Source organism: Protopterus annectens, chromosome 3.part0 (assembly GCF_019279795.1).
Source record: "Protopterus annectens isolate FY-2018-M chromosome 3.part0, PAN1.0, whole genome shotgun sequence".
Classification (NCBI taxonomy): Eukaryota; Metazoa; Chordata; order Ceratodontiformes; family Protopteridae; genus Protopterus; species Protopterus annectens.
In genome coordinates, this window is record NC_056731.1 from 856,030,634 (window position 1) to 856,045,827 (window position 15,194).

General features: G+C 38.3%; 1 protein-coding gene across 1 annotated transcript in view; it reads right to left on the minus strand.

The window, feature by feature from the left end:
• The window catches only part of STMND1 (stathmin domain containing 1), a 209,482-nt gene that overhangs the window by 47,707 nt on the left and 146,581 nt on the right, over positions 1-15,194 (minus strand). The window contains exon 3 of the mRNA XM_044065199.1: positions 2,333-2,484. Within this exon, the coding sequence (XP_043921134.1) occupies positions 2,333-2,484 (152 nt within the window). The remainder of the gene's footprint in view (positions 1-2,332; positions 2,485-15,194) is intronic.

Sequence of the window (15,194 nt, forward strand, 5' to 3'; positions counted from 1 at the left end):
TGTGTGCGATTGTGTGGACGTGAGGGTTAGGGCGGGTTAGGTGAGTTAGGGTTAGGGCGCTGGTTAGGTATGTGTGCGATTGTGTGGACATGAGGGTTAGAGCGGGTTAGGTGAGTTAGGGTTAGGGTGTGGGACAGGTAAGTGTGCGATTGTGTGGACATGAGGGTTAGGGCAGGGTAGGTGAGTTAGGGTTAGGGTGCTGGTGAGGGGAGTGTGCGATAGTGATGGACCTTAGGGTTAGGGTTAGGGTTTGGGTTAAGCTAATTGGATAGTTAGTGGTGTGTGTATAGTTTAGTGTAGGGTTAGGTGTAAGATTTTAGGTGTATGTGTGTGGATTGCTGTTTGTTTGGTGTGCCTGTGTTGTGTGTATGTGTTTTGGAACAGCAAATTTTTTCCCTAGAAAAAAAATGTGCTGTTCTGTATGTTCGATGTTTTCAGCTTTTGCTGAATAGGGTTCGATATTAGAACATTCGAAGTTTTGAAACTTCGATGTTCTAATATAGACCTGATAAATAACATTAGTTTAGTTTTGTTTGCATTTAGATCGAGGTGGTTAGTGGTCATCCAAGTTTCAATAGATGCTAGGGCATTTTGGGTAAGTTTTTGCAGTTCAGATGTAGAGTTTGGACAGCAGATGATAGTTGAGTCATCTGCATACTGTATTACGATGTGGACCAAAAGTGGAGTGAAAGTCATTGATGAAAATACTAAAAAGAAGGGGCCCTAGTATAGAGCCTTGATGAACACCTGTGGATGTGTCGAGGAATGGAGAGAAAGAGTTCTGCCACTTGGTAGATTGTTGTCTATTTTTGAGGTAGTTGGTGAGCCAGTTCAGGGTTGGAGGGGAAATACCTAGCCTGGAAAATTTTGTGAGAAGTAAGGGGATGGGAGACAGTATCAAAGGCATTAGGGGAGTCTAAAAAAAGTGAGGAAACTATTTTACCTGCATCTCGAGCACTGTTAACAGTATCCATGAAGGATACAAGAGCTGTTGTTGTACTGTGGTCTGGCCTAAACCCATGCTGAGTAGGGGAAAGCAGCTGATTTTGAAGTAAATCATTTAGAAGTTGAGTGTGGATGCATTTTTCTAAGATTTTTGAGATGGGGGAGAGACTAGCTGAAAACTGGAGATGTCTGTATTGTTGCTGCCTTTGTGGAGGGGAAGAATGTATGCTTTTTTCCAGGCAGTACATACGTAGGATGCTTGGATAGATCTGTTAAGAAGTATACTGATTGGATAAGCAATGAGTTTAGCTGACATTTGTAGGTATTCAGGGGACAGGTTGTCAGGAGCATTAGAGCCAGGTTTGAGCTTAGTTTTGTTACAGTGGTAGTAGGTCTGGGGAAGAAAGAAACACTTGATAGAGAGGGATTACTGGTATTTTGTGAGGACTGAGTTGGTGGGAAGGGGTTAATGTTACATTTTGTTTTAAGAAAGGTGGCAGTAAGATTAGATATGGTGTTGATGAAATACGTGTTTAAGAGAGTGGCAATTTTCAATTGGTATTTGATATGGATTTGGACAAGGGCTGCTCTTAGAGCCAGGGTTTAGCCAGATGAAATGGAGTACCAGAATTTTCTTTGGATTTTGTTAATAGTTCTTTTGCAAACCTAGGTAGTATTCTTTCTTGCCTTTATTGACTAAATGTTGTACTTGATTATGGAGTTGTCTAAACTGAAGGAGACCAGGGGGATTTTTATTTTTTGCCATAGTTTCTAACTGAAAGCATAAATCTATGTAATAACTGGAATTTAGTGAGATGTTACTCATTCTAGTGAACAATCTGTAAGAATAATGCAAACAATGGAATGAGAAATGACTATATTGAAAATATGAATCTGAGTCTTTGTGTTATAGCTAGAATATAGTAGAACAACCATTCTAGTGAGTAACAATTTCACAATATATATATATATATATATATATATATATATATATATATATATATATATATAGTGAAATTGTTACTCATTTATTGGTCAGAAATAAATACACTCACCAATAGGGACATTTGCTGCTAGGAATATGATGGTATGCACCTTGATATAATGGGACAACAAATCATTAAGAGTCTCTAATAATTATAAATGTTTTATTAATGAATGCATCTCCTTCACATCTGAAAGTTAGGAGCAATCAATAGTACCCACTTGAAGTTATTACTTTGGACTACATTTCTTGCAGCTAGTAACAGCTCACTAGAGTATCAACACTAGATGAAATCATGGACAGCTAGAAGCAAAATGAGCATCTGATGTTCATAATATGCACTAAAAGAACATATGTCAGGCACTGGCAACAATAATAAAGATTACTATGAATACCACTTGCCATAACATCAAATGCTTCCCCACTTCTCACGAACTTTGGCTCAGTCTGGATGATTCCCTGCTGCCTTAGCTCATCAAGGATGTCAGAGGACTGCTGCCGGATCATCAATGCATCATTTGTCCTCATTACTCCACTATTATTTTGTTGAATCACTGCAAAACAAAAACAAATACTATAGTGAAAATGTGCCTGACTTGAAATAAAAGAAGAAACACAAAAATGCAGACCGTAAGGATCCATCATCAGGAACATCTAGTGCTATACATCTAATGATGGGTACCATTGTTTGACGTTACATCTTCCTAAGTTGTACTCTAACAGAGATGCTCTAACCTATTATATCATATATCCATTGGATGCCAGAATAGGCTCTGATGTCCTCGTGACTTCATAAAGGATAATGTGAGCTGTCAATATATGGATGGAAGAATGCATCCTAACTTCAAAATGCTGTTTTGTTCCAAAAGATAAACATCCTGCTGAACATACCAGGAATAGCTGTAAATCAACACCACTGCTTTACCCAAGTCGGCATTCTGATAAGATTTGTGATGATATGATTCCCTATATAACAGAGGATTTTGCTGTTTGTTTGCATGTAAAGGGATTCAAAAAGACAAGAGTATGGGCCTGCATAATCAGTGAACATAATGATCTTATCTACCACATAAACAATATATTCTATTTTTTTTTCTTTTCATTGCACAAGAAGGAAAAGAATCAGTGACAGCAGGTGTCCGTTGCTTAGCTGTTCTGTAAACATTTTGCCATTTAAAGTATGCTATTTTTTTCTTTCTTGAATAGCCATTTAACCCAGCTGAGGGTAACAAAGGAATCAGAGCATATCATGGCACTCAGCAGTACAGGCTAGAAAAATCAATCCTGACATGAGTACATACACACAGAGTCACATCCGATACTCAGACTTACTGGAAATTCAGAGGATTGTCATTTCACCTCTGGAACTTCTTTTAAACATGGGAAGAAGCAGGGGCTTGTGGTAAAAAAGGAACAGAAACCATAGCAGAGCATATGGACTCCACAAAGAAGTTACCTCAGCCAAGAACCAAATGGGAGAACCAGGTTATGTGAGGCAGCAGTTCCTCTACATGGTTTATTATGGACAACACAAGCCTGCAATCCAATAGCTGGGCTCCTTTTAGATTATATGCCTGCACCTAAAGTTAATTATGGGGCTATAACTCACTGATCATAAATCATAGTACATAAAAAAACAAAAAAACAAGAAAACTGATGTTTCTTTTAAGTTCATTTATTAGTCTGGAAGCCTGTCAGGCTACCATTTTATACCTTTAATGAATCAGGACAGCCATATTAGGAAATGACTACAAAGCTGAGCCCCTACAAAAATCCTCAAACAATTTGTTCAGCTGTAACTAGAATGGCAGCCATCAGTTTTGGCCTGTATAGGCCTATGATATCTGTAATGCTTCATGCCATTGCTCTTATTGATAATTATTATTAATAGTGTTTTTCAGGGCTTTATCCCCTCTTTCCTTTCTTTCTGACTCCCTTCTTTTCTTCCTAACTCCTAGTTCCACATTCCACTTCCCTCTCTTAAATGTTTCTTCTAAAGAGACAAAGAGACAAAAATACTACTTATGTAGAATGAAGAGAAGAGAAACACCATAACTTAATTAAAGTTAAGTATCTAAACCTATGCTATCTAATTGTTGTACCTAATACCTAGACAGCCTGTAAAAGGTAAGCAAAGCAAATGTTTTTTTTTTATATATATTTTTTGTATATTCTTACTTGTTATGTAGTAGTAGTTACTTTTTTTTCTCTCTCCTCACCCACTGAAATGGACATGTATCCAGTTGGACTAGCCCGGTTAACAAATATAAAATAAATAATAAATAAATGGAAATAATGACATGACCTCTGAGGGTAATTTCAAAATAAATCAAATTCAATTAGGATCAGGAATAAATGATATATAATAACAATCCAAGTTCTCAGAGAAAAGGAATAAAGATCCAGAGAAATTTTTATTTTTAGCACTAATTCATGGTCCTATGCAAGTGTAGAAATTAATGGGAAAAAAGGAAAGACTGAAAAGATGTAAGGTGAGATGTATTCATATGTGCCCTGGTGTCTACTACATGGATTAGAATAACAGTGACAGGTGGAAGCCTCTACCGTCCATCATTCCATATAGTGGGCCCTAAATAACATAACATGGGATTCACAGAAAGTCCTCCTGGTTGTGTAACTAGCCTTCCATAGGTAGGTCAAATTGCACAATCTGTGAGAAAATGTGATTCAGAGAGCTATCATTTATTGCAATGAGGCAGACCTCATTATGGGCTTATTTGCATGTCTCTGAATTACATTTTTCTACCTGTCATAATGACATCCCTTTGTAGCAGTAGTGTACTCTGGCAGCACATGTATTGTGCTAGCACAGGCACTGCTATGCACCCACATATACAAACACACACACACACACACACACACACACACACACACACACACACACACACACACACACACACACACACACACACACACACACACATTCAGTCATTTATACACGCACACAACCATGCATACTCACAGACTTTTTCAAACACACCTAGCCCATGCAAATGCTCAGATTTACTAACACAGTCATTTACTCAAATGCACACTCCAAAACACAAACACATACACATTTACACATTTTCAGTACCATACCTAATGCCCCTACTGCAACCACCTAGGGAGACACACAAGCACACACACATAAAGTCATTTGACTCTATTCATTTTCTTACAGACATGCACACAAAGTGCCACACACACATAGACACACTCATAAAACACACCTACCCCTATGTCTCCACTGAACTTTACTAAACTTATCTGCACAGGTGCTTCTTCCATTGAAGGTAATAGATGAATGACATCTTTTAGCTATGTTAATTTTTTTGACCAACCATTCTAATTTACACAGCTGAGTGATTCTCTGAATCACTTGGCACAATAAATCAGTAACTGCAGGCATTTCTGAGGGAGTGTGCATGGCCATTTAGCAGTAAGCACTGCCCCAGGTTGCCTCACTACCATGTGCCATGACTGGTTGTACCACCTGCGCTGATGCTCCTGGCTGTAGACAATCAGGGAGGTAGGGTAGGGTGGTCTCTGAATAGTAATAAGTTATCACAAGGGGAAAGCTGCGCCTGATAAAGTTCACCAGTCATGGTAACCCTTTCTGAATTTCAGCCATTGTGACTGTATGGCGGGCATACCATAGCCCGTGGAGTCTTTTGCAGTTTTCTCTTTTGGCCTCCCTTTTGTAGTATGTCCCTGGGAGGATATAACAGATTAGTTAATGGATATGGCTTTCTCTTTGTGCCCTATAGGACATCACTAGTCAAAAATGGCCTACAGTAGTTATGTCTTGAGCTGAACTAAGCTATCAGGGTAAGAATAACATTGTGCCTTGTGAACTGAAGGATTGAACAGTTATCATAACAATGAGTAATATTTTAATGAGATGTAATAAACTAGTTTAATCAAATTCTCACATATACAAAACCTTATTACAGCAATACAAAAAAAAAACTTTGACAAACTATTTATTATACTAAACTACTTTCTTTGTTACAAATCAGTTTTACAGGACTTAAAATTCTGCTAGTGCCACTGACATTGTATTGCACTATATGATTTGACAATAGTAATGATTTGTTACTGAAGCACAGGCTAACAAAAGGAAGCAAAATAATTTTAAAGCCAACCATTATCTGGTGTGCTATTCCATATACAAGAAACACTAATATTTCTTTATGTTTCAAGATGATCTTTATTGACAAGAATATATGCTTACAACCCCCTCAATATAATGCACCATAGCACTGCTAACTCATTTTAGTTATCATATGTGCTGAATGCAACAATCATTAAGAAAAGATGCACTTATTTTTATTTTCAATTAAAACAAATTAACTCTATGATAAAAGGGCATTTTGAACCCTGGAACTGTACTCATTCAATACCTTTACTATGTGTACTGTGCTCACTGGCTTTGCACATTCAGAGATTTTACATCCTTTTGGAGGATTAGGATGAAGAATGCAATAGTGCAAATACCTATATTGTGTTCAGAAAACATACATTTTTAATTTTAACAATGAAATTATTTTTGTATAGGAGCTATGCCCCTTGCATGAATAGATATAAAAATGTTTTCTTTGCCTCCAAACACCCACTACTTAAATATATTAACTCTCATGCCACTATACCATTGGTTGGGATTCAATGACCTGCATGCCACATAGAAAACTACAGTCTAGGGGGCTCATTGCATGAGGTGGCTTAAAGCTAGCTATGGATTAACAGGCAAGGTCCATTATTTGCATGCTTGGTGTAAAGCCACATAACAAGGCTGACAGGTAATGTTTATAGGTAGTGGACACGATGCTGGAGGAGTAGCACTGTCATAGTGAACATTGGTGAAGTACAATGTACCGGAGTAGCACTGTCATAGTGAACATTGGTGAAGTACAATGTACCGGAGTAGCACTGTCATAGGGAACATTGGTGAAGTACAATGTACCGGAGTAGCACTGTCATAGTGAACATTGGTGAAGTACAATGTACCGGAGTAGCACTGTCGTAGTGAACACTGGTGAAGTACAATGTACTGGAGTAGCACTGTCGTAGTGAACACTGGTGAAGTACAATGTACCGGAGTAGCACTGTCATAGTGAACATTGGTGAAGTACAATGTACCGGAGTAGCACTGTCATAGTGAACATTGGTGAAGTACAATGTACCGGAGTAGCACTGTCATAGTGAACATTGGTGAAGTATAATGTACCGGAGTAGCACTGTCATAGTGAACATTGGTGAAGTACAATGTACCATAACTGAATTATCCTCTGTACCCAAACCAGTATGCATGATTGTGGGCAGTATCAAAGCCACAGTACACGAGCATGGCATACAGAAACACCTATGGCAGAGGAGCATAGCATAGCACTAGAAAGGAACAGTGACAGTGGGTGTAAATACCAAAGTGTTTAATGGGCTCATTATATAAATGGGGAAGTAAAGTGGTAGCTACAAAAGCAGAAAGTGAGAGCACAGCAAGCAGACAGGAAAACACAAGGCTGAGCAAAAAGGAAAAGAAGGTGAAGGAAGCAGGAGTATTTTTTGTGGGCTAGTTCCCATTTTCATAATTAAAAGAGAAGGCTGGATGGGAAAGGTAATACGGGATCCCCACAGGAAAATTACAGGAAGAAGAGCAGATACAGACAGAAAACACAGAACAGACAGACAGGGTTGATGAAAATACAAAAGGTGAACTTGGTAGTCGATGGATACAGAGACTTGACAAGTGGTGATGGGGAAGAATGAGCAATGATCAAGGTATGGTCAATAAAATACAAGGGAGGGGTAACTCCAGGATGGGGATCGAATGGGTGACTGTCATAGTTGTCTGTCATATTGTCCCAGTGGCTAGCAACCCCAGGCATTACACACCTGGGTGGCCATTGTGATGGGCCATTTGCTCCTTTAATGGCCTAATGACTGGGGATTACTACCTGAGTGACTTATCCAGCTGCTCTACAATGCCATCGTGGGCATCCAGCTTCCAGTGCATCTCAGTAACCAGTGATCTCCATGCCTACTGATGAGTTACCAGAAGTGACATTCATCTCCTCCTGAGAGGCCATACAGATGGCACCACTGAACCATTATGCACCCCCAGGATGGAAGCCTTCATCCTCTCTGTGAGAGGTAGGCATGAAGGGCTGTGGTAACCTATCTGCAGCAGCTGGCAGAAACCAGTGTGAAAGGGGCATTTCACTTTCAGATGTCATGCTTTTCAGAAATGCACAGTAATGCAAAACTGTTATATTAGCAACTTTTTAAGTATACAAGAGCAGTATTTAAAACTTGTTCCTGATTTCAGACCTTTGTTCCTCCTTCGTTTTTGACTTTGTCCTTGATTCTTTTGTTAAGAGGTTGAGAGGCATTATTTTTACATTGTCAGATAAGATGTACTTAGCAAGATGGCTATAGCTGCATGATAGGGATTGGGGTTATTTGTGTATGAAAGTAACTTACCATCCTGTTGTTTGGTTTAAACAGTCTGGCTTTATATGTCTAGTACACGTGTGTGAAATAAGTTAGAATATTTTGCCTATTGCATGTTTGTGTGAAAGAAACTTAAACCAAACTTTAAAGGCATTATTGTGCCTATACTTACTTATTTAAATCAGCTTATTCCAGTTAGATTCATGCCCTTGGCTCTTCCATTGAAGAACAATTAAAAAAAAAAGAACATCTTTTCTACCAGCAGACGAACAATGTGGTCAGATGCACGGTATCCCGCCCTCCTACCCCAGCCATTCAGGTCCCATTTCTATACATTCCCCAACCCTCCTTCAACATATTTTATTTAAAAACTCACTTCTTCTTCTTTAAAACTTGTAGCAAACTGTTGCTACAATTTATACCCTGCCTGCATGGAATGTTATGATGTTCCTGTTTAGTTAAAAAAAACACATTTCTTCTGTTCAAATTATAGCAGACTGTTTGCTACAAATGTAGCAAACAGTTGTTACAGTTTATAATCTGTCTGCACAGAGTGCTACACTGCTTAGGATTCAGTTTTATACTTTTAAACTGCAGCAAACTTTCCTTGCTTTATCATGGCCATCTTCTATAATATTTCAGCCACTGTTTGTGGTATGCAAATGGGGGTCATTATCCGTGGCTCAATGGCATATCTGACATCAGCTGCAGCATACGAGACAGATCATTATACGTGTCATTTTCCCAGCATACATGCAATTAGATGTGTAGGTTATAGTAGGCATGTGTACCCACTAATACCATCCCTTGAAGGATCTGTTGGTATAGCTCAGACATGGACCATAAATGTGAATCATATGAATCATGGTAACAACCCTGGTGATGCACAGAGATATTATAGATAATGCCCTGGGTATTAAAAAAATCTGGTATTTCATGTAGCTATAACCCTCCGAATTTGTGTATGTCATGCCATTTAAACCAAATGGAATCTTAATAGCAATATACTTGCAAAGTATGGTGCCCGGCACTTCAGAGAAACATGTAGTCTCACAAAATCCTTTCAACTTGTTGGAGCTGTCTTCTGATGCCCTTGGGGTCCAGATATGCTCCTCTATATATTGTAGGTTGATGTTGAGAAATGAGGTAAGTATTTGCCTACACTATACCTGATGACTCCTCCACATGTTGTTGGAAGTTCCCTGTACTTAGGATGGTCATCCTTTCCTTTTCAGTTGTTGTATTCCTTAGGCCTTATGGAGCTTTAGTTGGAGCATTAGTTGGAGCATGCACACGTTAGCTTTACTCATTGGAGAATGATATGCAATAATCATATAAATATTAAGGAAATAATAATCATACAGATGAGAGCTTGCTGCATAATTCTACACCCAAAAGCTGTTTCTGTAATGTTTGAACAGCCCCAAATCAGTGTATCAGATGGTGTGAAACTAGTGGCAACAGTAACCAAAGAGCTCAGTTTAAATAAACTGCTTGCCAAACTTGTAGTTTCAATGAAAGCCATCACTTTGGTTTCACTAATATGATCTATTTTTCAACAAAATCAGCCATCAAGAATACTTAAAATGATCTTAGACAAATCCTACCAAATCACAGAAATTCTTCAATCTCTCAGTGACCACTTACTAATTTTTAGATTTTAAGCATATTAATAACCACTGTAACCCTATACAAACTATTATAGTTAAGGATATCCAAGTGTGGGTCAATATTATAAGTTCAAAGAGTCTTTTCTTCGAACACGTAAAGGTCAACACAGAAAGAGCAAAACCTGGAAACCGCGAATGGCCAGTTCAGCAAATGTTTGCCCTGTGAAAAAATTCTCCTGGCTGTTATCGGAAATTGCCCTTTTCTCCAATGTAGAGTGGTCTTGGAGTTGGTATATTTAGTTAGGGGGTATGTGCGGGGCACAGCCACCCCCCCCCCCACATCAGGGGTGTGGTGGGTGAAGCCCCCCCCCACTTGATTAGGGTTTTAAAGTTTGTTTTTATGTTTACAGCCAAGCAAATTTTTTCCCAAGGAAAAAATTTGCAAAAGTGACCATTTGCGGTTTACAGCTTTCGCTCTTTATGTGTCGACCTTCACGTGTTCGAAGAAAAAACTCTTTTCAAGCTTATAATATAGACCATCTGAGTACTACTATACATTTGCCAGATAAAGTGTCCACACCTCTTAGCTGGCCTTACAGTGATAGGTTACTGTTCACTAACTGCATGCTTCAATGGCTTTTTCCATAACATGTTGAATTAACATGAACTGTAAGACAATACTGATTCTACACTGGCTGCTCTGCTGCATAAAAGGATAAAGTCCTCACTATGGGCCAGCTGAACTTGGTTGGATTACTAGCTTAAGTGGCTGATGGAGCAGTAAGGTAGGATGGACAGCCGGCCTGGGAGCTGGAGCTCATTAGTAATCCAGCAAGACAGGAGTAAGTGCAGGGCAGTAGGAGGTTGGGTGGTAAGCTGGCAACAGATGTGGGGGACTGGGGGCTGGGACTGTGATAATGAGGGCCAAGAGGATGAAAGAAAATACTAGTTCTACAGAAAAGCCCTGTTATGATTCACTCCAGTCAGCAGTACATGGAGAAGACCTATACAAAACTGTAAAATGACAGAAATAAGTGGGTCTCTGTTATATCAGAATATTAAAACCGTTCTTTTCACAGTGCAACAAAACTGTACTACCTCTGACCTTAAACCTCATGGGCAGGGATCAAGCTCCTCTTAAACTGTAACTCCTTGAAGTCAGAAACTAATTCTACAGAATTCCTCCTTCCTAAATTGCAGAATATAAGCTCCTGCACCAACTCCATAACTGGCAGCATGTCCAGTAGTTGCCGAGTGATATCACCTATATACCTTATTTGGAAATTATCTTTCAAAGAGGATTGTTTCCCTTTTGTGAATGGTGTACCAAGAAAATATAGTCAGTTAAGTACAAAATGAATTGCAAAGCCCATCAACTATTCATAATACATTCATAGATTACTGAGTACATTCAGTTATTTAATAAGGCTAGTAACAATTGTTCCAGTATGTACAGGGTAACACCAGTGAAACTGGCAGTTACACTTGTATTGTACTTTTACATTTCTTTATCAAGGAACTGAAGAAATCGGTATATTTGCAGTGCAGTAAATGCATTTTGCATTACAACATTCTTTCAGATACTCAAAATGGCTTTAATCTGGCCACAGTGTCAGCATTGCCCTTAGTACATTTTAACACAATAAACATAAGATGCCACCATCAAAAACAGGAACAGGAACACCACTCCAAGGACAAGTCTTTTATTCATACAAAATGTTCTGGTATCTCGGCTTCTTGCCTTCTAATGGAAAACTTCTAAACACCACTCTCGCCCTTAAATACATGCACCACAATCATAATTACTTCAGTTAATCTATCAATGTTCCAGTTCATTAGTCAGCCAATTAGACAGAAAATTATCATTTTTAAATGCGTTCTAAATATTTCTTAAAAGGCCGAGGTACCAGAACATTTTGTATGAATAAAAGACTTGTCCTTGGAGTGGTGTTCCTGTTCCTGTTTTTGATGGTGGCATCTTATGTTTATTGAGATTTTTTTTGTGAACGTGTTTTTTCTGGATACATTTTAACACACCCAGACAAAGAAATTGATGTGGCAGCCCAGTTTGTTTAGCTATTGAAGGCCTTTGATGGACAAACCTTTGATATGGTCCATTGTCATCAGTTATCACCAGATTGCTTTAATGAGTTATTAATGACTTGTATTCATGCAAACACCCAAATGACTAAATATGTCATTTTATTTTTAAGTTCTTCTAACTCCAAAACTGCTACTCTGGATAGATTTGCATGCATTGGTGATAGTAGCATTACCATTTTTTTATTTGATTACATAGTTTCAGAAGGTATTTGCAATAACCCACTCCAATTTTGTTAATAAATCATCAGGGAGACTTTTTTGGGGAGAGAGGCTGTCATGCAGGGGTTATTTGGCAATTGGTGCCGATTTTCTACTTCTTATTTATCATGCTATGCAGGGCCAGCCTTAGGTAAACTGGCATACTAGGTGAAAAGGTTCCATAGCAAACCACCTGCCAAAAATATCTTGGGTCACTCACACTGCAGAATACATTTTCTCCCTTTTTCTCACAGTTTGTCTTAATTTTCTTTTTTTTCCTACAATTATTCATTAATTCATTTATTCAAAATATAAGCACGACTATACTATTGTAACTGTAAAGAAAACATCTGGATTAAGTCAGGGGTCTGAAACCATGGGAGTTCTAGATGCTCTGAGGTGCATTTTAGAGTTTTTAAGCAATCTTTTCATCCAATGATTGCTTGAACAAAAACCATGAGAAAGATAGAAATGTTGTCTTACTTTCCAACTTTGTTTTTTCTTGCATAGTTTCAGCACACCCTGACTAAGAGTGTGGTGTAATAACTGCAGTGGATTAAGATTGGGGTCTGGGGACCACTAGGCCCCTAGAAGCCATAGAATTTCAAGATGCTCTGAGACACATGTTTTTGTAGGTTTTTTATAAAACTTTTTCATCCAACAATGTCCTGAATGAAAAACATGCTGAAGGAACAAAATCCAGTCTTACTCTTCAACTCTACTTTTTCCTGTATCCATTCAACACGTCCTAACTGACCAAGACTACTCTCTAATAACTAAATTAAACTGGGCACACAAAAACCATGGGGTTCATAGTTCTCAGATGTCCAGATTTTCACAGAATGTCCAGATTTTTGCCTAATATTTGTGCTCTGTTCCTCTTAAAATTTGTGGTTTTCTGGCATTTCACTGAGGACTGAAGTCACAATATAGACAGCTATTTGAGTTATAGACTTCATATCCATTAGAAAATGCATGCTAACACAACATCTTTTATTCTATCAACTTTCTAAGTTTATAAGAGCAAAATTTAAAAATTATCCCTATTTTTGAGCCTTTGTACCCCATCATTTTTTCTTTGCCAAGATTTCTTGTGCTAAGCGATTGAGAGGCATGGTGAGGTTATAAATGCTCAAGGTGCACTTTAGAGCCTTTTTTCCAACCTTTTGATCCAATGGTGGTCTGAACAAAAATCATTTATATGAAAAAGAAATTTAATCTTACTTTTTTATTTCAGGGATGAAATACGCTATACCCAAGTTGCAATGCTCAAAGCTGACCAAACACCAGTTCAAAATAAATTGAGAGGACAGATGCTTGTAAAAATACATATATCATATCTGGGAATAAGTAGTCACTTTCTGCGTAACCCCTCTGCTGTCATATTCATATACAGCATGCCTCCTGGTATCGACCTCAAAAGCCAACCACCTTCTATGTACCCTTCTGATATCAGGCTGGGACAAAATTGAAAAACACAAACAGAACATAACATAGTTGCCATCAGACATATATAAACGGGTTCCTATTATAACAACAAAACGGCTGAAGATTGAATGGCCTAAAATGCAAAAATGCCATTCATCGAAGTGTTTTTGTGAGATTGCGGTACAGTGAAGTTCAGAAAATTTGCCCTTTCCTCACTGTAGTGTGATCTTGGAGTTAGTATATATACTTAGCAGGGGGGTGGGGGGCACAGCCCCCCACAAAAGCAACTTTGAGGTACACCATTTTCGGCTTTGAGACTGTTCGACATTTGGTCTTTTCGATGTTACAATATAGACCCATATAAACAGCATGCTTATTTACCCCCCCCCCCAACAGATAGCCACCTCTATATGCATCTGATGTTTGATTGGGAGGAAAAAAAAAACAACAATAATTACAATAATGTTTCCAGATTGTTACTTATTGAAAGTACAATGTTCCTGTATAGACAGTGACCCTGTGATGTTTGTGAGGAAAGTTTAAGAAATAATGACCACACTGTCCTCAGCCCAACACAAGATATTGCCACCTCTGAGGTCTGGGAGGAATGTTAAAGAAATAATGACATCATTCTCTTTCCCTCCTACACAAGTACAATGACCTTCTGTGTACACCCATGAGCATGGCTGGTTGTAGACTAGGGGTGGGTTCAGGGAAGAGGAAATTACTAAGCCCATGTAAAATGCACTGATCTGTGGAGGCCCCCAGAAGTTCTGGTCTGTGAAGGTCCCCCAAAGTTCTGGTCTGGGTATTCTGTGATGCATTTATCTGTCAAACCTGAGCAAGTTACAACAAAGTCAATAACTTTCAGCCAGACAACTCCCACCAAGCAGTAGCCACTTCTGTGTAGAATTCAGATGTCTGATTGTGATAAAAGAGGATGACCATGTAATGAATTTCATTTTTGTTACAAATAGTTGTAGCACATTAAAATATTAACAGTTGCCATACATTGAGATATTACATAATACTTCATATAATCACATTAGTCCTAAAAACCAAAAATAAAAAGCAAACGGCAGCAAGCAACTAATAAGTTTTCTTGACAGAAGACAACCACAGCACTTGTACTTCCTCTGTCTGTGCCTATCATATCCGGTGTCCATACCACTCAACCTCTTAGTGTAAGAAATCGGGACAAGGCCAAAAATAATGGCAGAGGCAAAGAACCAAAATCAAGGACAAATATTAACTATTGCTATTATAAACTAAAAAGTTGTTAGAATAATAGGTTTTGTACTGTTATGCATTTTCTGAAATATATGAAGTTTGAAACCAAATGTCTGGCATTGTTTAATGACTTCAATCCTGAATGATTTGCTTAAAAAAATACAAATGTTATGAGGACCAGATCTAAAATATGAAGCAAAAATCTGGACATTCTGAAAAAAGTCTTGGCAGTTGAGAGGTAT